The sequence below is a fragment of the Epinephelus lanceolatus genome, chromosome 7 (assembly GCF_041903045.1).
Source record: "Epinephelus lanceolatus isolate andai-2023 chromosome 7, ASM4190304v1, whole genome shotgun sequence".
Classification (NCBI taxonomy): domain Eukaryota; kingdom Metazoa; phylum Chordata; class Actinopteri; order Perciformes; family Serranidae; genus Epinephelus; species Epinephelus lanceolatus.
Genome location: NC_135740.1, coordinates 32,784,745 through 32,808,212, shown reverse-complemented (window position 1 = coordinate 32,808,212; position 23,468 = coordinate 32,784,745). Strand labels below are relative to the sequence as shown.

General features: G+C 41.2%; 1 protein-coding gene across 5 annotated transcripts in view; it reads left to right on the top strand.

Moving 5' to 3' along the window:
- enox2 (ecto-NOX disulfide-thiol exchanger 2) overlaps window positions 1-23,468 on the top strand; it is a 282,746-nt gene that overhangs the window by 56,503 nt on the left and 202,775 nt on the right. For 3 of the 5 annotated variants that reach the window (XM_033633105.2, XM_078169457.1, XM_033633104.2), the window contains one exon: window positions 13,225-13,314. The exons of the other annotated variants lie outside the window; for them this stretch is intronic. In XM_033633105.2, coding sequence (XP_033488996.1) covers window positions 13,281-13,314 — 34 coding nt within the window. In that variant the 5' untranslated portion in view covers window positions 13,225-13,280. The remainder of the gene's footprint in view (window positions 1-13,224; window positions 13,315-23,468) is intronic. 5 annotated transcript variants of the gene reach the window in all.

Sequence of the window (23,468 nt, the reverse complement as noted above, 5' to 3'; positions counted from 1 at the left end):
ATGGTTTTCCTCACTGTACGCTTGTCTGGGAGACTTCAGGGGGTATCTCAGACCACAGTGCTATTTAGGCATCAGGATACTAATGGCTCAGTGTTGGTGTTTTAACAGATTGTAGTATTTAGAGCTGCAGCAGTTTGTTTATTCACTGATAAGCTAAAGCTACAGTCTGCAACTTTTATAAGAATAACTTTTTGTCAGATTTGCTGAAACTTTCACTGTGTTGACACAATGGTACATAAGACAGATAATCTGTGGGAAAAAAATCCTGTCCCTCTGCCTCCTCATAGTGCTTCTAATGGCATTTGCTAGAATCCACTGCGGCTGAGCGTAAACAACCAATCAGAGCCGGGGAGTCTCTACCACAGCTGTCAATTCTGTCAATCACTGCTCGTGGTCACACTGGGCAGCGCTGATCAAACATGAATCAGGATTCTGTTACTGCATTACCTAATTCTTGCCTCAAATGTTTTCAGAAATATATTTTAGTGCACTGTTTAGCTGTGAAATTAGAATGTTTGTGACCCTACCGCCATGTTGAAAATAGTCGAGCCAAAACGAAGCGCCGCTGAAGCAAAATGTTTTCATTTAACAGCTAAACAGTACACTGAAACATGTCTATGAAAACATTTGAGGTGAGAAATAGGCAATGCATGGACAAACTCTTGATTCACATTTGATCAGCGCTACCTAGTTAGACAGTTTTACTTAGGGCTGCCCTCTAATGGTCGACCAAACGTTCATCGACCAGAAAGGTCATTAGTCCGCAAGATTTCACTGGTCGCTTAGTTGTAGAAAAAAACAAAAAACAAACAAACAAACAAACAAACAAACGTGAAACTCTGTTAGGAGCTGCGCCTTGTCAAGATAAATCAAAACCTATATGACTGGACCATGTGGGAATTTAATTTGAAAGGACAGATATCTTTTCCTTCTTCTGTAAATATTCATTCTGATAAATACGGAAAGGTTGATCATGTTAGTGCAGGGCTACCCAGCTCTACATCTGTCCCACAGACGATAGACCTACACACTTATAAACAGCGCCTGGAAGAAGATCAGCTCTGCACTCAGGATTTCAGGTAAACAGGCTATACGATGCGCTCTTGAAAGCTGGCACAAAGAAGGCACAAGTGTAGCACCCAGCGCCTGACCTCGCCTTTTTATGGCGGTTAAAAACATAGCATGCGTATGGTCCCTAATTTCCAGGGCTGGTACCTGCGGTTATTCCATAGGCTAGTTAATAACATGTCGGGCAGGAAATCCAAAGTCTGGGATCATTTTGAGAAGGTGAAGGACGAACCCAAGGTGATATGTAAACTCATCTTCATTGGTCGACTACAAACATGACGTATCATCTGAAACATGGAGGTAGCTACATGCCTATTAGCCACTTAGCACAATCATTACTGCTTTGCCGACAGCGTCATTAACAGGCGGCTCGCTCAGTGTGTGACGTGCACTTGTAGATAAAATATATGCCTATATTAATGAAGGTTCATTAGTACGGTTTTGTATTTCTCTGTAATGTAGCACAGTGTTAACAATGTTACTGATACTATTCTTTCTCACACCTTCAACTCAAACCATTGTGTTGCCCCGCCCAAATTATATAACTTAATAATTAAATTAACATTGTAAACATGCAGGTGACTAGTTGACTAATGGCCCTAAATGACGACTGTTGATCAACCAGGAAAATTCTTAGTCGGGGCAGTCCTACTTTTACTGCAGTTAATGAGCAGTGATTGACAGCTGCTTTAGACACTCCTCGTCTCTGATTGGTTGTCTTTGTTAAGCCGAGGTAGATTCTAAACAAATGCCATTAGAAGCACTACAAGGAGGAAGAAGATGATTCTTTTTTCACATATTGCCTGTCTCGTGATATTGTCTGGATATTATGGAGCCCTTGAAGTCTCAAAAGGTGATATTTTTGTTTTTATCCTGTGTGCCCAAGTTATTATCTTGTGGGGACAAGATAATTATAACTTGTTGTGCGAACACAATAAAAAATATTACCTTTCAGGACTTTAGTGGCTCTGAAGGAAAAAGTGACAGAACAAATATGACAGAAAGTTATTTTTTTATAAAAGTTAAGAATTACAGCTCTAATAAACAGAAAAATAATCAGCAGCTATTTTGATAATCAGTCATTGAAGCCGTTTTTAAGCAAACATACCAAGCATTTGATGGTTTCAGCTTCTCAAATATGAGAATTTGCTGCTTTTCCTGATCTTACATTGCAGTAAATGTATTCTCTTTAGGTTTTGGACCGTTGGACAGATTAATCAAGACATTAGACGACATCCCCTTGGACCATACAATAAATCGAGAATGAAAATAATTGTCAGTAGCATCCCTAATTGTATCTGTATTTTTTGTGTGCTTAAATGGAACATACTTGAGGATAACAAGTACTCTGGGACGGCCTCTTATTCGCCAAGGGTTTCCAAATGGCTTTAGTAGCTTGTATACACAGTGAAGTTTGTTCACTTTGCATTGTGTAACTCTTGCTGTAGGTCTTATGTAAACATCTCTATAAACCTAACATGCAATTTCATATGTTATTTGAGAATGCACACATTTTATTGCTCTCCTCACAGTTAGAGGCTTGTTTCCTGTCTCTGGGTGAAAGTAGTACTGTGTTGGTCCTCCGGCTATGTCTGTTAACATTGTGGAAAATTGTTTTCTTGGTCAACATCAGAGTTTTCAGCCCGAGCCACGTCTAAACGATGGAAGAAGCACTTGTACCCAGTTTCTTCTTCTTTGATCGTTGTGCGGTTGAGAACAGTGGACACGCCTGCTCTGCTCTCTCTGTCCTCTGTCTGCCCTCTTTTTAAAAAACATTTTCACATTTTTTGTGATGTGTGCGGAGCTAAACCTATATCGTAACATCAACACAACCACAAGAGCAACTCATCAGTCGGGAGAAATGCATTACGGATGATTTATAGCACACATACTTCTTCTGTTGCACGGCTATTATGACTCACAGTTGAATGGAGTGAATGTCAGTAGCTTTTTAAATTGTTTATACAAACTGTTTCTGGATCAGTTCACTTTCTGAATGAAATGATTTGAACATTTATGACAAAAAAGATCTACAACCATATCTTGAAGAAATGCACCCACAGGGCACAGATGACTGCTTTAGTGTTTCAGTGTATTTGTGGGAGTTTTTTTAGATTTATTTATAACTGTTTTTACATCGTGGCTTCACATATTGCAGCATAGTGGTGCTGCCATCTCTCCAACATGTTTCCCTTTGTGTAGGAAGGCTTGACAGACTTTCATCTCTTCAGCATGTCAGCGGGGGCTCATTAACAAACAAATACTGTACCACATGATTGTGTGCTTGTGGTGGCGTGGGAACAGTTGGGGCTGTATTTTCAGCGTATACAATGTGTACTATACACAGTTAAAAAGTGAATTATTTTCTTTGTAGAGTACACACAGATTTGCAAATTGTGATTGTCGGAAGGATGACAGAAATAACCACATCAGTACAAACATGACAGTGCTTCTATCCAGTGAGGCGTTTTCATTCCCACAACCCACATGTGACATCTGACAACTGCAGATGCTTTTCTTGTCATTACTCGTATATGAGTCCTACCAACGGTATGAAACCATAGTACTAAGTAAAACTGTATAAATCCATAGTAAGTGACAGCTGAATGTTAAAACATGTCGAACATGCATGTATCTACATATACTTTGCTCTCATCTTCTTCTTTTATATCTTGCCTTTGACAACTGTAGATATCAGAAAGATCAAATTGCCCTCTAGAGTTTTTTTTGTGATGCCAAGGAACTGTGGGAAAATTAGACTTGAACTTCCTGTCCTCACCAGCTCAGACCGATTATTTACATACATTTTCCCTGCTTATATAAAGGCATTGTATGTAGCACACCATAAATCCATGGACAGATTTTATGACCTTTACTTCCTTATCTGTTAATGTAATTACAAAAGGTTTATGATCGAGTATTTTTTCCACTAACTTTGTGACCAAAACATTTAAATTAATACAATATATCATAACGGTACCTTGACCTGTGTTTCACACAAATATCTTTTGTGCTCTTTGTTGCAGCGAGTTTATTACCTCTCGGTGTAAAAAAACAAACACAAATCATTTTAAAAAGCTTTGCCTCCAGATTACCAGCATAATAATAGTTTTATAGTTTTACATTTCTGTTTGTATCCTTGAATATGATAAAGCAACCACGAGTGAGTACATTTTTATATAGACTGGAGAGCCGTGTGCAGTTTCTCTCAGAAGATAAAGCTTTAGTTAAGTAAACAATTAATGCACATGTGCTGCAGCAGAGTTTCAGCCATATTCCCAGGCATACTTTAAGAGACATTACATTAAATCGGCTACACTGCAGAATTATGATACATAGCAGGGAGCAGATGCAATCATTTATTTTATTAGTAACCTTTCTTTCTTTTCCTCTGAGTTATACACAACAGAAGTATATAACTACTGAACAGTGTTTTACCATTAATGCAGCAGCCCTCTGCTTGCCACAGCAAAATGAGCTGTGAGCTCAGTATCTTAAAGAGGACCTAATACGCTCATTTTCAGCTTCATACTTGTATTTTGGGTTTCTCTCTTGGTCGGTGTCCTCGGATCTTTTGTACCTCTTGGTCTCTGCACCGTCATTGCAGCCAGGGGGAATGACTGTAATGGAGTATAGCAGCACTTTCTACCATAAACAACCACCAATATATGCGTTGAAACACAACGGGACATGTTCCAGCAGCAATATGATCCAAAATCTGGGAGAAATAACAACATTGACTGCTAAGATCACAGGTTTTCTTGACGTTAGCATGTAGCTACACGTAGCCATGTAGGCTACGTAATGTCAACGCTTGCAGTAGTGCCTGGAGCAGATGTTCATATAAAGAAATCTGTCATCAACTGGCGTCAGCTTGCAGCCAAAGTAGGAAAAATGCTGGAAACAAAGTATTCAGAATGGTCTGAAGCCAGAGGCATCTGCTGTTAGGGATTACTTTTGCATACGTTTACCTCATTTCAGTCAGGAACACTTCAGTTTAAGAAAGTTTTGCTTACATTTGCAGTATTGTATTTGGCATTATGGCTCTGTTCAGGGGCCTCTCTGCCTTTCCTCAGCCCTTTGCAGAAAGCCCCTTCCATGTGCCTACGTAGAAAGCCTAAGGTTGAGAGAGCACATTCTCTGCCCTTCCACGTGCCTACGTAGAAAGCCTAAGGTGGAGAGAGCACATTCTCTGCCCTTCCACGTGCCTACGTAGAAAGCCTAAAGTGGAGAGAGCACATTATCTGCCCTTCCATGTGCAAATGAGGAAAGCCTCAGGCAGAGAGAGCACACCTCCCTGCCCTTCCATGTGCCTACATGGTAAGCCTAAGGAAGGGAGAGCAGCAGCAAAGACCCCCGGTAACAGAAATGACATTGATAAGTCAGACACAGCATGAAAAGGAGGAGCTGGGGTGGAGGTGGGTTGCAAAGCAGCTTGCAGAGGAAGCAGCAACAGTAGGCAGGCCAGAGCAGTTTAAATAGGGCGCCCTGGATGAGATTTGCCAATTGGTTGCATAGAAAGGAATCATGTGATCTATCAGCTGCTCCATCAGTTGATTGGGCTGTTTGAGATCAGCTGATGTAGCTGGGATGTGAGCTGAGCCATTAGCTGCTAGCCACAGGACTAGCTGCCTTCATATTGAAAACCATGTGCAGACAACTCCCACTCTGAATTTAACATAGAGCCCCTTTAAAGGGCCAGTGTGTAAAATGGATTGAAAACAGTGACATCAGTGGCCAAATTCTAGATTGCAGGGCTCACTCGCTCACCCCTCCCGTCGGGTAAATGACGGCGGCCTCGTAGGGACAAAAAGCCTTGCGCATGAGTTTTTCAGGAGTAGGTCTATCTAGCGACGAGTTGTATGTTTATTTAGAAATCTAAACCATGTTACGATATTGTAATGAATCCCTCATGAGCAGGAGACCAGAGGAGCGTTCGGGAAAAAGGCCAGTTTATTTGAGCACTCCAGAAACTCCGGTAACACTCCAGGGGGTAAAAGACTCCGTCCCAAACTCTGACTCTTCTAGCGTAACAGACACACTTCATAACTTTACACACACACTTTTTTACTATACCGAGTGGGGACCCCCCTCCCCTCTCTGCTCAATCTCCAGCCCGCACACTGACTGACAGCGTGGCCGGCAAACAGAGCTCAGCTGTTTATTTAGCCTAGCAATATCTCCGGACTATAGTCGCTGCAATGGACGACTTTGAACGCGATTTTGAAGAGTTTCTTGTAGTGGACACAGACCCAGAGCCATACCTGTTTGAGCCGGAGCACACAGATGAGGAACTCCATGTGTTTGATACTGAGCGGGCGAGAAGAGAAGCTGAATGCACAGAATGGGATTCGGTGCTACTGCTACCATCGTTGGGGAGATATATCATCAGGAGGAAAAGCGCCGCAGAGAGTGCATCACAAGGAGTGAAGTTGCGTCTTCTTTTCCTCGCAGATGATGGTTCGGGTTCATTCTCTCCTGTTGCGTGGTAAGTGTGGTCCATTCGCAAACTTTATAACTAAAAAAACTTTTCACTACTCTCTATTGACGAACTACTAACACTCTCTGCTGTTTCCTCCACCTTCTTCCTTCCTTCCGCTGTCTTCGTTGGTTCATTTATACACGCGAAACGCGTTCTCTGGCTGGCTGGATTGTTCGCTCAGTCTGCCGTACATACATGGCAGCGCAAGATGGCGACCTCTCTAAAGCAAGGCCCTTGCTATATATATATATATATATATATATATATATATATATATATATATAAAAGCATAACTATAAGGCTACGAAAACCAAACGAATTTTATTTTATAGCGATTATAAACTTGTATAAACATATTAATGGGTAGAATATTCAGGTTCAGATTCAGATTGACAATAAACCATGCCAAATATTACACACTGGCCCTTTAACGATAGTCATTACTGAAAAAAACACAGCGTGTATCATGCATTCCCGTCGACAAGCAATGGAATACTTAACAGTGCTCACACCAGCTTACATTGTCGTTCCCAAGAAACCAAGGTATTTTCAACAGTAGCCTTAAATAATAAAATCTGAAGTTGAAATGACAAGTTAAATGGGTACCTCACGACCTGATGTCAACAATCCAGATGATTATTATTTGTTGGCAGAAATGTTATTAGTATTCAGTGCTGATTGCCATCGTGAAAGAGCAAAACATTGCAGTGGCAGTGGTTGTTTAGGTGTGCTTTTTCTTTTACCCTTCTTCATGTTGTGGACATATTTTTATGATTTCCAGACAAATGTAAAAGCCTGCAAGCCTTCTTTTTCTTGCCCCTGTGTGGGAGATGAGGTGCTTTATCACAGAGATAAGCACGCAGGCTGAGGGACAGCTACAGGAAAGAAAAGGTACACGAGAGCTGCTTGTGAAGTACCGATCGGTTCTTGTGAAGTTCGTATGATTAATCCAACACTGCGAATTGTTGCAGAGGGCGATTTGGTGCCTTCCCAGGCTGCTGTTTCCCTGCTGTGGAGACAAAAGATGAATGGACCTATCGGGGCTATTATGGGGTATCTCCCTTCTCCATCACTATAGGGCCCAGTTGACTCTGATAATCCTCTCCTCACTAAGGGGATCCTCTAATCCATGCTCGACACAGGTGTCTGGCCTTGTGCATTCGTCAAGATGACTAATGTTCAGACCTGTGTGCGAAAATACATATGAAAGTAAACACATACTTACGCAAGGCTAAACACATGTGACATTGTCTGAATGATGAATATCTGCGGGAGGGGATGCACAGGAGACAACTAATGGCATTTTGAAGCAGTAAAGCTGACATTGTTGTCCATTTGCTGTATTGATTTACCCGTTAAACACGAGCAGTCAATAACAATCATGCATACAATGCTGCTGTGATGTTTGTTTTGACTGATAGGAAATTAGGCCAGACAGCCATCAGCCCGTACATCATTTTAAGCAAATTGTGCTGTAAAAGCTACCTCGCTGATAGCTTGTACCTTCGTCCTCATTTTGACAAACAATTCAAGTTTCATTTCTGCTACAAAGAAAATCAATTGTTTTCTTTTAATGGCGTCTCTGGTCTCAGCAAGTGCGTCTGCAAAAGAGTGTTTAGAATACTGTCTCCCCAACTTTTGATTTTACTCTGACGCCTTCATATTGCTAAGCATGCTGGATCTAAATCACAATTTCAGACTGATTTCAAAGACCAATGTGGAACTTCTCTCTTACCGGCTTCTCTGCTTCATTCATAATCATTAGTGTACACATTTCCTCAACTTAGCAACTCAGGCTTTTTCCCCGCTATAGAAAAGTGCTTTAGAGCTAAGTGTGTGGAAATGAAAAATGTTGGTAATAATAAATATGATAGGGAATGTGGGTGCCTTAAGAGTGATGAATGCCATTTGTTTGTGTTGGTGTGCCCACAAAAGGCTTAAAAAAAAAAAAACGGATTTTCTCCACATCTCCCCTCATCATTTTATTTTCCCAAATTAAAATAACTGTCATTATTCTTCTGAAATTTACGGTAATGCCCTTCTGATGGTGAATAAGTAGCCTATTTTTTTCCTCCCTCACAGCAGGAGTGTGGGGATTTTCTCATTGGGCTTGATTTTGCTTTGTGGTCGTCATTACCGTGCTCACATTTTCAGCAGCTTCACTGGCGCTTAGTATAACAGCACCTATAAGTCCAAATGTCCATCACTGCAAGGGCACACTTTAAATCAGTCATTCTGATCTTCTGTTTACAAGTGCACTCCTGTACAGTGATATCTAAAGACAATACAGTAGGTCTGATTGTTTTACCATTTTGGCTGGCTGCCATACATCATCTCATCTTTAAGCTAACACAGTACTGTGTTGTCCTGTATCGTATGCTTCTAGGTCTTTTCTTACATACTAAACATTTAAGTTGTGTTTATAGATAATAGATAATATACTATATATACTATAGATAATAGTATATAGATAGATAGATACTTCCCCAATAGACAGTCTTTTCCATTGTGTCCAATGTTCCTACACTCTCTTCAAAGCCAGACTCCATTGACAAAAACAAGTAATTTTACCTTGCTGAACACTGAAACTGCTGGTCGACCACTGCCTCCATCAGTTAGATCAGTTCTCGGGAAATGTACAGTCCGATTCAATTGCTGGTGGGCGGGACCAGTTAAACCATTGCACAATATCCTATAAATAACAAACACCTCCCAATTTTTCCCTTTTTTGTTTAAAGAAGTATATTTTAAGAATGCTAAACCATTCACAAACCGGATTACAAATAGCTTGTGATGTCTTCAGAGGAATAAATGCAACTTAAGCAGTATTTCTCAGTCGACTACTCACTGTCAGTACATGTGCATTTTTCCATACATTTCCACTCCTGTGTGGTAATCCTGACATCATCACACTAAACTAAGGTGAAAGAAAAGAACTGTATTCTGGTCGGGGTGGAAAAGCCTCTGAAGCTACTCAGTGTTTAACTTGCTCCTGAAACCTGGCACCTCTTAGCCTTCACAAGTGCATCCCTAAAGAAGTGTAAGATCATCCAATGGGCCGGCTTGGACCCTTTGTCGGGCCAGTTATAGCCCCCGGGCTGTATGTTTGACACCCCAGAGTTGGAATTTTTGAGTTGTTGTCGACACTCACCCTTTAAAACACCAAAGGCACATGAAAACACAAACTAACTAAGTGATTGAAGTAGTGGTAGACCAGCATCTCCCAAGTTCAGCGAGGTTAAATTGTTATTGTCAATGGAGTCTGGTTTTAAAGAGAGCATTTTGCTTTCCGGCCAGTTCTCTGTCAGAAAGCTCTGTCTGTTTGGGAGGTACTGAGCACTGAACTGGATAAATGAGACTTAGATTATACTGAACGAGTTGTGTGAGAGTTTGCCAACAGATGTTTAAATATCTTTGCGGCTGTTAAATGTGGACCCCATTGCTTCAATTTATCAAAAATTTTTGTGTGTTTTTGGACACTGGGTTTTCTTCATATATTCAATGTAACACAGGGTAATTCATTGATATATAAATGGTCATTTGGGTGCTGAAGTATTCCTTTAAATACCAGCAATTTCTTTCATTAAATTACAGAATAAGTGTCATTGCTTTCATAGCTGTTTTGGATTTATACATCATTTGGAAAACAATAGACGCAGGCCTTTTAATATTTAAAATAGGATCAGATGTGTGAACAGGGCGGTCTAGTCATGGGAACAGGGATGTTTCTTTTTACATTTTGTGTAGTCATTCTTTGAAACTCCACATGATTTAGCCCCTATCTGAACACAAACCAGTGTTTAACTCATGTTTCTCTTGTTCCCATTCTCTGAGCATTTATTTAATTCCAGTCTGCATTGTTTTCTATATTGAAACCATGTGGGAAAAAAGGGGAAACAATGGTGCAATTCATTTATAAACATCGCCTCCCTGTATCCTGTGTTCCCGGGGTTATTCTAATGTTATTGGATTTTCTCTACTGAGTCATATTAGGAGGTCATTTGAGGTCAGCAGTGTTGGTGATGACTTTGTAATGGATTTGATTATGTTACAGACAAATACAGGTGAAAGAGAATCAGCATTACAGCCTGTAGAAAGTTTGGACTTTGGCATCACCGCTTCTGTTTTGTTCTGTTGTCTATATTCACCTCATCAGACGCAGTAACTGTAATAAACAGTTTTGTTGTTGTGTTGCAGCAGAACCCAGGGTTGCTGTGGCTCAGTGGGCCAAGAAAGTGGTGTGTCTTTGAACCTGAGTTATGTCGCAGAAGTATGCTAATCTGATGCTGATAGAGGCTCAAACTGCTGAGTTTATCACTGTGACTGCTGTATTTTAAAACTTAAAATGAGAATTGGCAAATGGATAAAACACAATAGATATAAACGCTCTGTTTCTAATCAGTTATGTTCATATATTACATAAGTCCTTTCTGGAGAAAACAGAATACCACCCAGATTGTGTTTTTATCAGCATAGTGGCATATCCATCTGCTGAATGCATCTGTAAAATCTTCCCTGAATATCTTAGTCATCAATTAAAGAAGTTTATACAATACAGTACATGTCCATAGCTGTCCAAGGTCTGGCTGTTCGAGGTCTTACTGTACGCTGCAAGCTGCCATTGTGTAGGTTTTAAAGGAGCAGGTTGTAGAGACGTATACATGCATAGTTGCTCTCAAAGATGCCATCAAGATGTTATTGTGTGTGCCAAGACCTTATTGTGCCTGTCATACACAGTCTGTGTCAGCATAAATGTACCTAGGGCCGTCAGGCAGTGATAGGTGATAAGACTCTTATCACTGCTTGACATGTAAGGAAGAAAATAACAGAACTGATGCACTAAAGCTGAGATGTGAGATATGTCGGTCGATGGGTTCTACTTTATGTGACATGTACAGTGTGAGTGTGTGTGAGTGTGTTATGGGATATGTAATGTATTGGGGCTGTATTTATTTCATTATCCAGGACATATAGTTTCAGAAAATGATGAAATCATTTCCTCACCATTCCCCAGGGCCCGAGGTGATGTGTTCCAGTTGCTCGTTTGTGCAGACAGCAGTTCAGACCCCCAGAATATTACATGTACAACGATATACACCATAGATAACCTCACTACTGAGAGGCCGAAGCTACAGAATATGTGGTATTTTTCCTTGATATATGACATAAACAATGATCAAAATTGCCCTCAAGCAATTTTCCTACTTTTTGTTAGTTATCTATTTGTGAGCTGGTTGTTTCAGCTCTTGGTACAGGTCCACAAGATCTGTTATCTCCACACTTCCCTTTCATCGTCTTTGTAAGCAGGCGTGCAATGCATTCTGGTAGCTTTGGGTTGCATTTCGAAAGATGGGGCATCACGTTGGTGGCTCCTTATTCACATGAACTTGAAACTATGCTACTTAACCTCAATAACTCAAATCAGGGGCATCCAGCGCAACGTACAATGTCTGGAAACTCCCAAAACTCCTGAACTAACAGTTGTCGATCTAAAATGAAGATGGATTCAGCAACTGCATGGCTTATGTCTTGCCTAAATGTTTTCAGAAATAGATTTCGGTAAACTGTTCGTAACATATGAGAAAGTTTCCAAACGAGGCACCCATGTTGGTCTTGTTTAAAATCCGTGAAGAGACCAAGCAGAGGGCCCATGAGCAAAAGTGTTTGCAGTGCAATAATAAAGATCCGCTTTCTAATTCTGACCATGGCAGACAACAGTAGGATCCTGTATTTAAACACTGCTACTATCCCTCCAATTCTTGATATAAAGCCGGGAAAATGTTCCAGTGTGTATTGGTTTCCTGTTTCACAGAAGGAGAGCACCTGTCAACCATCTATCGCAGTCCTGCCTGGTGGCCCATCAAGCGTCCAATTCTTGGAAGCGGCACCACCCAACGCATCCAAAGAGGCCCCTGTAGACACATAGCATATTGCATGATATATATGTGTTGTCTGTTGTTAGTAAAAGTGAATTAAAAGTCCAAGTCAGAAGCAAAAGTATTAATATTCGACTAAAAAGCACACTTAGTCAAGCCCCTGATGCAAAGGTAAAACCCCAAGAATGCAGAATAAAAGTCCTGCTCGTGCGCTCTCTCAGTAGGAATTCAGGAGCTGCAGTCAGCAGAGAGGAGTGAGTTTCGGGGATCACTGTGACCTTCTCAGTGGCCTGAGAGTGTGTTGGCATGGCATGACTGATGCAGATTATCATAGCTGGAGAAAGCCAATTACTCTGGTCATCACGGCACCCTCAGGGCCCTTCTCAGTGGAATGAAATGCATTACAGAATTCTCTGTGCATCCTTCTGGCAGCGTTTTGTATTTCCTCTATGCTGATCCACCCAGTTTGAGTGTTAATAGCGCAGTCAATGGGACACTCCCGCGCCTCAGAGCCCTCTTTGGCTCGGATGAGCTTCTGCTCCACAAAGCAGGGAGGTCGTGCCTCTCGGAGAAGCGGATGAATTACATTCTCCTCTGTTTGTCTTCTCTCTATTCAAGACAAAGCCCTTTTATTTCGGCCCTTCTTCACCGCTCTCAGTCAGCGTCCTTGAACGACTACATAATGAAAAAGTCGCTTCGCAGAGTTGTGGTGTAAGAGACTGTATGGCATTGTAATGTAACTGAACAAACAGCGACTGATCAGACCTTTGTTATCCTTGGGTTTGTTTTCCAAAACAGATTCGCTACAAGACCAGAGAAGCTGAGATCACACATGACGACGCTGCATCTCTAGCATGTACAAAGACTACAGATCAAGCCGAGTCACTGGTAAGAGGCCTGACTTCACCTTCTAAAGGTCTTATTTTGTATCTGCCTCAAAGGATCTTTGTCTTTTTAGTTGCCGTCACCTCTGAACCTGCCTCCCTCTTCCCTAGTCTGAATTGTTCTCCTTTATTCATGTTTATTTTTGCCGTGTTCACTTTGGTTTCTTTTTGTGCAGACATCAAACTCTGCCGCATCCTCTCAGTCATTACAGTGTCAAGGCTTCTGATTCAAATCGTTAATCTCATTCAGGCTCACACATATGATTCATACAGGACTCTGACATAGCGAGTGGCGACACACAAATCACATAAAGGCTGTTTCTTGTTTGTGCAAATGTCATTTCAAAGATGTTTTTATCCAAAAGACAGTGGGGGTGCTCATGTGAGCGGGGAGCTCCAGTCAAGATTTGTGAACTTGCACTGTTATTCACTACACACCCACATCGGGGAAGCCACACCTGAGCAGACGGCACTTTAAGTGGGATTCTGGCACAGCGGATCTCATTAGCACCTGTGTGAAATTGTGAGAAAACACATGTGCTGTGTAGTTTTTGGCCACTGAGTGCACCAACTAGATGCTTTAGTCTTGTTATGCCATTTAATACTGAAGGTACTGCGCAGTCTGATGGCTGTCCAAAAAAAGCCAGGCAGCCAGAGATAGTTTTAATGCCCCAAATACTTTTTTATTTAGTGAAAAAATGAAAAACTCCCTTTGAACAGCAGGAGGTATTTAGCCTACTTAGACTTATGTTTGCTTACGATAACATGAGATAAAACTTTATTCATCCCAAATTCTTGTGCCAAGCAGCATGACTGACACCATGATTATTGGCAGTGGTTCTGTGGCTCAGTCTAACTAGTGCATTTTCTGTATACAAGCCATGGAAACCAGAGAGGTGTCATAAACCAGTATGTCCTGTGTAATTAATGGATGCAAATCATGGGTCAGGAAACCAAATCACTCACATGATTGTGCATTCATTCATTGAGCTTATTTTCTTTCCTTTTGCAACACAGAAACAAATGTTTAAGGTGTTTTGCATCTCTGGCAATTGATTCCTGTTTTTTTTTTTTTTTAGATAACATATATACTGCTATTATACTGGCTATGCACACGGCACTGCTCTAATGAAGGCAGCGTCGGTCGGTTCGAGGTCAGTCAGTGGGTCCACCACTTTGGTCCAGACTGACATATCTCAAGAACTACTGGATGGATTTGCATGAAGCTTTGTGCTGACATGCATAGTACCCACATAATAAATTCCTCTGACTTTGGTGATTGCATGATTGCTCCTTTAGCCACTATGAGGTTGATACAGGTCAAGCAGGTTGAAATGGTTTTAAATGGAATGTCTTGACTGTCAGATAGATTGCCATAATTACCGAACCAGTACAGTCACCAAATCCAAAATGTTATTTGTCCACTACTTTAGTTTATGATCAAATACCTGCAAAACTGTTGACATTCCCATCAGCCCCAGGTGTGCTTCATGTTTTGTGCTAATAAGCTCATTAGTATGGTAACACAGTAATGTGTGTTATTTGTGCTTAGCATGAGCACGTTAGCATAGCAGTGTTAGCATGTGGCTTTAAGCAGTGCTATTTAAAAGCAGCTAGCATGTCTGTAGCTGTAACTCATTTCATAGTAAATTTCAGTTTCATTGTGCGTTGTTTGCCATGCGGTGTTCAGGGGGGAGCAAGGAATGATCAACTGCTCCCGACTGGCTGACAGACGTTTCAATGAATTTTTGACATGTCTGAAATCTTGGTCATGGCAAATAGAGTGTCTAAAAGTGTCATGACGACAACACACATCATGTGGACCAGTAATAGGGAGGTATGGTTTGTTGAGCTGTGCCCACAGCACACTGTTGGGCAGCTGTGGCTCAGAGGTAGAGCGGGCCGTCCACTAATTGGAAGATCGGCAGTTTGATCCCCGGCTCCTCCACTCCACATGTCGGAAGTATCCTTGGGCAAGATACTGAACCCCAAATGGCTCCCGGTGGCTGTTCCATCAGAGGGTGAGTGTGTGTGAGAGCGTGTGAATGGTCGCTGAGTAGTAGGTGGCACCTTGTGTGGTAGCCTCGGCCACCAGTGTGTGAATAGGTGAATGCGACGTGTAGTGTAAAAGTGTTTGAATGGTTGTAAGACAAGAAAGGCACTATACAAGTACAGTCCATTTTACCATTTACGATACGTGTCTCTTTGATATTTATCCTATCGTTTATCCGATGACCAATATGAACGTGGGAAACATTGACAATCACGCATTATTTGTGAACTGTACTGGTGTACCGTTACAGATCTTTGCAAGCAAACAAACATCTTCCTGCCTCAGAGCACATACATAGTGGGCTTTGGCTTTGCATCACAGGCAATTTACTTATATAATAGGAGTTGTAATTAAACAACAACATATATAAAATGGGCCTGAATCATACAGTGTATGCCCAGCTTTCCTCTTGTCATCATATCTGCAGTTGGACTGTTATTTTGCCTCATTTTGCCTTTTTACCGCCACTGCATGTAACTAACACGATAAGTGCACAATACTGAAAAATGGGATAATAGTACTCATTAAACAGATAATTAGCTGTTACATAATCATGTTCAGAGAAACTGCAATACATAGGTTATTCAATATTCATTACATTGGGCATGACATTAATGTGTCTCTGAGAGCTGTTATTGTATTTTCAAAAACAATGGGATCCTACAGTACATTGTTCGAGAATAGAAATTGAACCGAGTAAGAAACTGACAGATTGCTTAAGAGAGAGGAAAGAGAAGGGGAATGAAAAGCGCCTCTCTTGCTGGGCTTTGGCCGATGAGTGTGTCCTTTCCCATTACTCTCACACAGCGCAATATGCAGGTCAGTCAGGTGATAATGAATGCTCTGTCTGATACTTGCACTTTCTCCCTCCCTCCTGCTTGTCTGGTCTGCTCTCTCTGTTGTATCTCCTCTCTTCCTTCACCCTTTTACACTGCAGCGTTTTCTACAATATGTAGTGTATTTGCCTCTAGTGGGTTTAATTATCTAGCAATCTCCTCTCTCCTCCGTTCAGTAATGTTGGGCAGTTAAAGGGTGAGTGAGTGTGCCTTTGTAAGACAATCAAGATGCCAAGTTTTCCGTCTCTGTCTCCATTAATTAAACACCAACTTAAGGCCAAAGTCTATTCACTTTGAAACCTAATTTTGTCAGGTTTGCATGAACACAAATAAGGACACCTTTGCTGAAAGATCATTTGCTTTAGTCTCCACAGTGCACACAAGATTGGATGAACTAATCAAATTCTGTGCACACCAACCCCCACTGCACAACCGCCTGCAACAAGAAGGGATGTGATAATGCATTCAGCCAACGTTTTGCTAAAAAACGTGGAGCTGGGTTCAAGGTTTGATATGGTGACATTTCTAGTAAACTGTTTTTTCCCCCTCTAATGTTAAGAATGAAACATTTTTGCTATATGTAGCATCGAATAGCTGATGACAGTCCATCAAAACTACATAATGGTTTCTGTCATGTTAAGAGACGGACAGTGGCAGTATGTACAAAGAGTCTTTTGATCACATATGATTGAAAAACACTACTTGACTGGAGAGAATTTAAGCTTTTATCCGTAAAAACATGAATATCAAATTTGCTTCCATGTTTTTACAGATGATAATCTGAAGAAAATGTCAGCGGCTCGTCAACAGGAAGTCATGACGAAGCTTTTTTGTGCATAAATAGAGTTATTTTCCAGTATGTGGGGATTTGCACATGACTGTTGTGTGACAAATGGGGCAAATTGTTTGATGGAGGCTTCTCTGGTTTCCAGAAACAACAAAAAAATCTGCTGTCTCAGAAGACAATAGAATATTCCACAGTGACTATTTTGGCATCTTCTTTGACCCACATTTAAAAACTTTTCATCTGGTATTCAAAATGACTACATATTTCACTATTACAGTCATCAGAAGAAAGATGACCAATGCTATGACTAATACTTTGGAGGAAAACAAAACTTATTTGACATTTACAAGTTTCCGTGCAGGGCTGTCTTCCTCTTAGGATTTACAGCTGTTTTTATATGTGCAGGTATAGGTCAGCATGTAATTTAGAAGATGAATGGATAGGTGTGTGGAAAAATAAATGGTCTGTTCTCGTGGAGCATGTGTGAGAGTTTTTTCTCAGGGGGAATCAAATTTCCAAAGTCTCATAATCCCACATTCTTCAGCTTTTTTATGTTATTTTGCCGGCCTCTTGGTGGGAGCTGAAAGTGTGGCTACAAGACTGTCTTTGTGTCAACTCGGGGGCAGCAAAGTTTGATGCCTGTGTAAGAGTGATGGCACGCTCGGTGCCAGGAATCACAACCAGCTTGCTGCGCAACACAGCTGCCAAAATGCGGCACGGTGCCCACTCACTCTCATAAACTGCTTTTGCTTGTATCACAGGAGTTGCAGCGTTTTAATGCAGTGTGGTAACGGTGGCGATGCACGAGTGGTGTTTGAGTCAAGTGATTCTCTGGCTGTGAATTATGGCGGGGCAGCGAGTGCTGTTCACAACATTTCAGCAGTGCAGGGGGGTTAACAGTTGTTTTGCACTCTGTTTGAGACCCCTTTCCATCAATATTCATGCTGAGGGAAAATTCTCCAGGTATGGGCCTGGCCTCTTTTTGGATTTAGCCTAATCCAGTTTCCAGAACAGATGTTGCCGTCACAGAGGCACCGACAGTAACTCCCTCTTCTTACATGAAATCTACGGCAAACATGGTTCTGCATCTCAAAACATATTGGCTCCGGTTACTTTTTATGGCATCTTGTCACTCCTCCGCAACTCATTAAATTCATCCGAGTAGGAATGCACCAGTACGTGAACTGGGACACTGTGAAGCTCACCTAATGAGGTGTGACTTAAGCGGGGGAGTCACCTCAACCTTTCCTGTCCAGATGATCATCTGCTAACCATCAGTCAGGGGGCAGGGATGTGAGGTAAGGAGGAGAAGAAGGGATGGGTAATTAGAAAGGGAAGGATTAAGGAAGATAGAGGTCAAAGATAACTAGCAAGAACCCAAAAGACATAGATGTTCCTCGTCCTCAGGACACATTTCTGTGCTGGCACTCCTCCGCCATAGAGGGCAGTGGAGTTAATGACATTTTTCACTCGTGCCTGTGCTTCAAACACACCATTCATTGATCCCAAAATGGAAGTCACCAAATACCACGGCAGTCACTTTAAACTGACAGGCTTTCCGCTGAGCAGAACCTTTTTAAATATCACCCCCTCTCCCTCTCTGAAGGCCTCGAGGAGCAGCTACCTGAACCCTTTTGTTTGATTGGAAAGGGCATATTGATACAGCGTGGTGCACTCTTACCAAGTGAAAACAGGACTGTGTGATTTGGCAAATTGCTCAATAGAGGCAGACAAACGGTGCCAACATCTCACAGGACAAATAGTCACAAATGTTTAGTGAAAAGGGAAATATTGACTGAAACGAGCGTTGGTTGCGAAGACGGCCTATGCCTCTCAGAGCCCTTGTTAAAATTTTACTACGATGGTTGTCGATGAGGCCCAGCTCCCATTTAATATGCAGTAATTGAATTTGAATAATTAATTATATGAGGAATTTCCTTGTTAAATAAACAAATGCATCCAACAGGAGATAGATCTAACTAGGTCGAGCATTCTAAACAATTCTGTTTTAATGTATGAAACTCAGATGAGCTGGACGGCATGGGCTTATGATTTATGGATCGCATCCGCCTCAGTGAAGTCCTCTCACATGCTTTTTTTTGTGCTAAAGAAATGGTGAAATCTTTCAGCCAGAATTACTTATTTCACCTCGCTTTTAAGTCATGCAGTTTATTTGACTAAAGAGGGCTGTAATGTCACCAAACACACACGTTCTCACATGAAGCCATAAAAGCAAACCAAGGCTGCTTTCATCTGCTGAGGCACGGAGTCAAATTAGTGTTTGATTTGAATGTTTTGCTACACTAAGCAGGCCACAAAAAGAACATCATTGTTGAAAAAATAAAAATAAAATCAAGACGTCAGACAAACATCATTCCCAAGGGACACTGAAATTGAATGAGAGCATGCACTGGCTGTTACTCATTACTACTGGCTGACAGGGGTAATTGAATTCTGCCTTGAAAAAAAAATCTGTTTATTTATGACAAGTCCTTTCTGGCAAAAAGCCAGCTATCAGTTGGTCACTTTTTATATATATCAGTAAATGCAGATGATAGATAAGGCTGATAATACTGTGTTAGTGTCAGCTCTTAAATTTGACCTTGATGTGTGTGTATGTGCTGTATTTCTTTTTTTTACCAACCCAATTCACAGAGCATGTGAAGCAGTGAATAATAGGCTTGTCCATCCAATATTTTTCAAAGGCTAGGCTGCAGTCCAAATGTTGAAGAAGACAGGTCCCTACATTATTGTGTCATGTTTCTGAAGTCTTTCCAAGTATTCCCATTTTAGCATAGCCTGAATAATACATGTTCAGGTATTAGGTTAGCTCCTATAACTAGGGCTTTAGTCAACCAAAGAAAATCTTTGTTGACTGAAATTCTACCTGCTCTTGAACCAATCGATTGGTCACACATCATCTCTAGATTAACCAGAGCAGACACTGTGTGCTGAGTGCACTCCACCTGGTAGCATTGTGTGTCCACCAAGGCGTTTATTTTTCCTGAGGCCAGCATACCTTTATAATTCTTTGCAGTGGGAGCGCCGTGTATGCAGTATGCTACAAAGCAGTGTTGTGAGCATTGACTGTATAAAATAATAGATGTAGCTAGAGTGATGCCACCCATTGATTTTTGCTGTTTTGAAGCCTTAATTGGGCATTTCAATTGTTGCCATCGACAAGAAGGTGGAGCTGTGGATAAGCAAAGGCTGGATCTCACAGACAGCCTGTCATTCAAAGCAGCCACGCCCCTAGTCTCTATATTCAGACTCTACATTCAGTGAATGTAGAGTCTGTAGGCAAACCCCGGAGATCTTGCCTCCAGAAGAAGAGCGGAAGAGCCCTGGTTTCCGGTTGTAGGCTGTTTGTCGTCCGCGTGATATTGACCAATCACGTTTGAGCCGGCTGCAGTTGTTGCCAGGTTAAACAGTCCGTGCGGTGAACTAACGAGGTGGAACATAATTGGCGTCCCTGCAAACTCTGAATCCATTGCAATGGTTCAGCATATTTACTTATATATAAATGGAAGTCGGAAACAAAAATTCGCCTCCTCCGCCCAAATCAAACCGAAATGCCCCCAGAGGTTGTATCACCGTCTGCCGGAAGTCAGACGCCGAATACAGCCGATGGGTTCCGAGAATGCCACGCCCCTAACTATGTGTAACTTTAAGCCTTCATGACATTTCAAGGGGTGAATTATACAAAAACATCATGTACAGTTGTCATGAATGATGAAATTGGATAAAGAGACCAAAACAGTTTTTTGTACCAGGCTGTAAACATGTATATCCTCCTGAGACCCTGTGTCCTCATATGAGGACATCACATTTTGGGTTAACTTGACCTTACACTTCATTCTATTCAACTCAGACCTGTTGTCCTCGTTCGTAGACACTTTTTTTTGTGCCATCTAGTGGTAGTAAAACCACAATACACAAATCCATGTTAAAACAAGATGGCGGCCATCTCGGCCAAGTCAGTCTGCAGTGACACAAAAGTGAACTAGGTCCAAAACCTGATCACATTTTATGGTTGAAACTTGTTTATTTATTATTGATAATGTTTGTAGTTTGATATGGCAACAAAATTTAACCAATTTTAGCAACAATCACAAGATAAGACACTGTTAATTAGGAAGGATTCGTTTAGGGACATTGGGACTTTCACTAATCATTGACAGTGTTTAGTTTTTTATACCTATCAGGTCCTATTGATCCCAAATAGCTAGGAGAAATTAAAAATGCACACCAAACAAAAGTTCTTGTCTCAGGAGGTTATTTCTGCTACAAACTCAGGCATTTTAACATCGGGGTTTATGGGGATTGATTTTGCAGTTTTCTGGTCAACTGCAGTTTTGGGCACCTCAGTGTCGGCTTCATTTTTCAGCCAGGTTGCCATTTCGATGGGGGCAAAAAAATCTGCATGTTGTCTCTAAATACAATCAGCTACAGTGTTTTTTTTCCCAGAGGCCAGTATGTCTTTTGGATTCTTTGCAGTGAGAGTGCCTGATATTTACACTATGCTACCAACGCCAGCATTGTGACGAGACGCCTTTTGTGGCCATTAAGAGATGAAAAATGTTCAACTTTGGATCAGTGCCATTGGTTTGGGCAATGTAATTTTTTTTCCCAGTTGTTAAATCACAGTTGTGGGGGGGCTGGACAAATACCACAAAGACCAACTGTCACATCCTGCATGAACAAGTGCTAAACAACAACAGTGGAGGAGAAATGAATACTGCTAGCCACATAGACCAGCGGGTCAATTTTCTCTCCCTCTGTGCTTGAGCTTTACTTTTATCCAGAGAAAGTACTCTACAATGTGCCAACATTTTTACTTCTTCAGTTATTCTGTATCATAGTAACCTGATGTAACCAAAGCGTCTCAGCTGAAAAAATGCTTCGCCTTTAAGGCGCTTTAGCACTCCCAGCTGACTGTTTTCAGAAAAGTGCCTGGCAGTTTCAGCTGGGAAAACACTTTAATGGACAAATGGTCTTATGAAAGTAACACCAGTGATTGTCCAACCAATATATTGTGTTGGATGAGAGCATGGTACCCAACCAATCAACCAACTGATCACAAGGTGTCAGCCCTAACTAAACTGAAACAATGAGTCTGTGTATAATTATTATTCAGTCAGAAGAGAAGATGCTCCTCTACAGTTGTTTTCCAGCTGCCTGGCTGTTCAGATCCTTTTTCAGTTGTACCTGCCGGAACAAGCTGTCAGGTGGTATAATCTTTTGAGTCTACTTTTTATATTTGAGTTGAATAGTACGATCATTGTATGTGTATCCTAATCATCCCTCAACAGTGGCGGTAAACATGCATTTTTTATGTACAGGAAATAACAGTGCACATTGAGCAAACACACTTGTTTTCTAAAGAACAAACCTGGTTTACTTCTCTAAATCAGCCAAAGCTGTTCAGAGAGTCACTGTAGATATTTACTGACAGTAGATGAAACACACAGTGTAGTAAGTTACTGTCATAACTGCACTTTAAATCAGCCCAACACCTTGTTTGTAGAATGGCGTTCTCCTGACTTCACTGCAGATTGGAAATTGAGAGCAATTTCGAGTGTTGGAAAAAGGGGATGACACTCTGGCCTTTGGTAAATACTTTTATTTACCTTTGAAATTATTTTATAGTGGCAGTGGAAACAGACTTATTGGTGGGGCAGAGAGGAGAAAATTATTTGATCCTGAAGATATTTTCTAAACGTGTCCAAGGCCTTTTGACCTGAACTATGCAACCTCAATTTAAGCTTGTATATACGGATGCGTGATTGTGTGTATGTGCATGTTTGGATGCAGCTCTCGCCTTTGAAACCACATGGAGTCAGTGGCTATTTTATAAGGTAAATGCGGTCAAGCATCCGATCTGTGTGGGGTGATGATGAGACTGTAGCGTTACTTACATTCAAACATGAAACAAACATAAACGCCATATTTCCTTTATGTGTTCCACATTGTTTTCCACTGTTGGACATTAGAGCGGCGCCTGCTTTAATGGCACCCTACTTGAGAATAAGCACCATCAGTTGTTTATCACAATGCTCCTAATACTTGCATGACACGAGTGGACAGAAATGCACATTAATTCACATTTTCCAGTCAATTATCTGGAAATTCTGTTCAAATCTGCGCTACATTTGGACGGACACCTGGCTAATCTCACTTCCAGGTCCATTTAGTGGCTGTTCTGTCGCTCTCAAGCGCATTACATGGACATCATCAGCAGATTAAAGGTTGCTCAATGGATGAGAAGTCCTGCATGTCCTTGCAATTATGGAGAGCGTGAACATGAACAGCTCCAAACACTCACTTCAGGGTCATTTTGGAGACCATTGAATTGTATTGTGCCACACTGAGAGTTGTTTCTCTTATTTAGTTCACCACATTTATATGAGTCAGAGTAGAATTAATGTTAGAAACACATCTCACCTCAATCAAAACCTCTTTAAAACATTTCTAACAAAAAC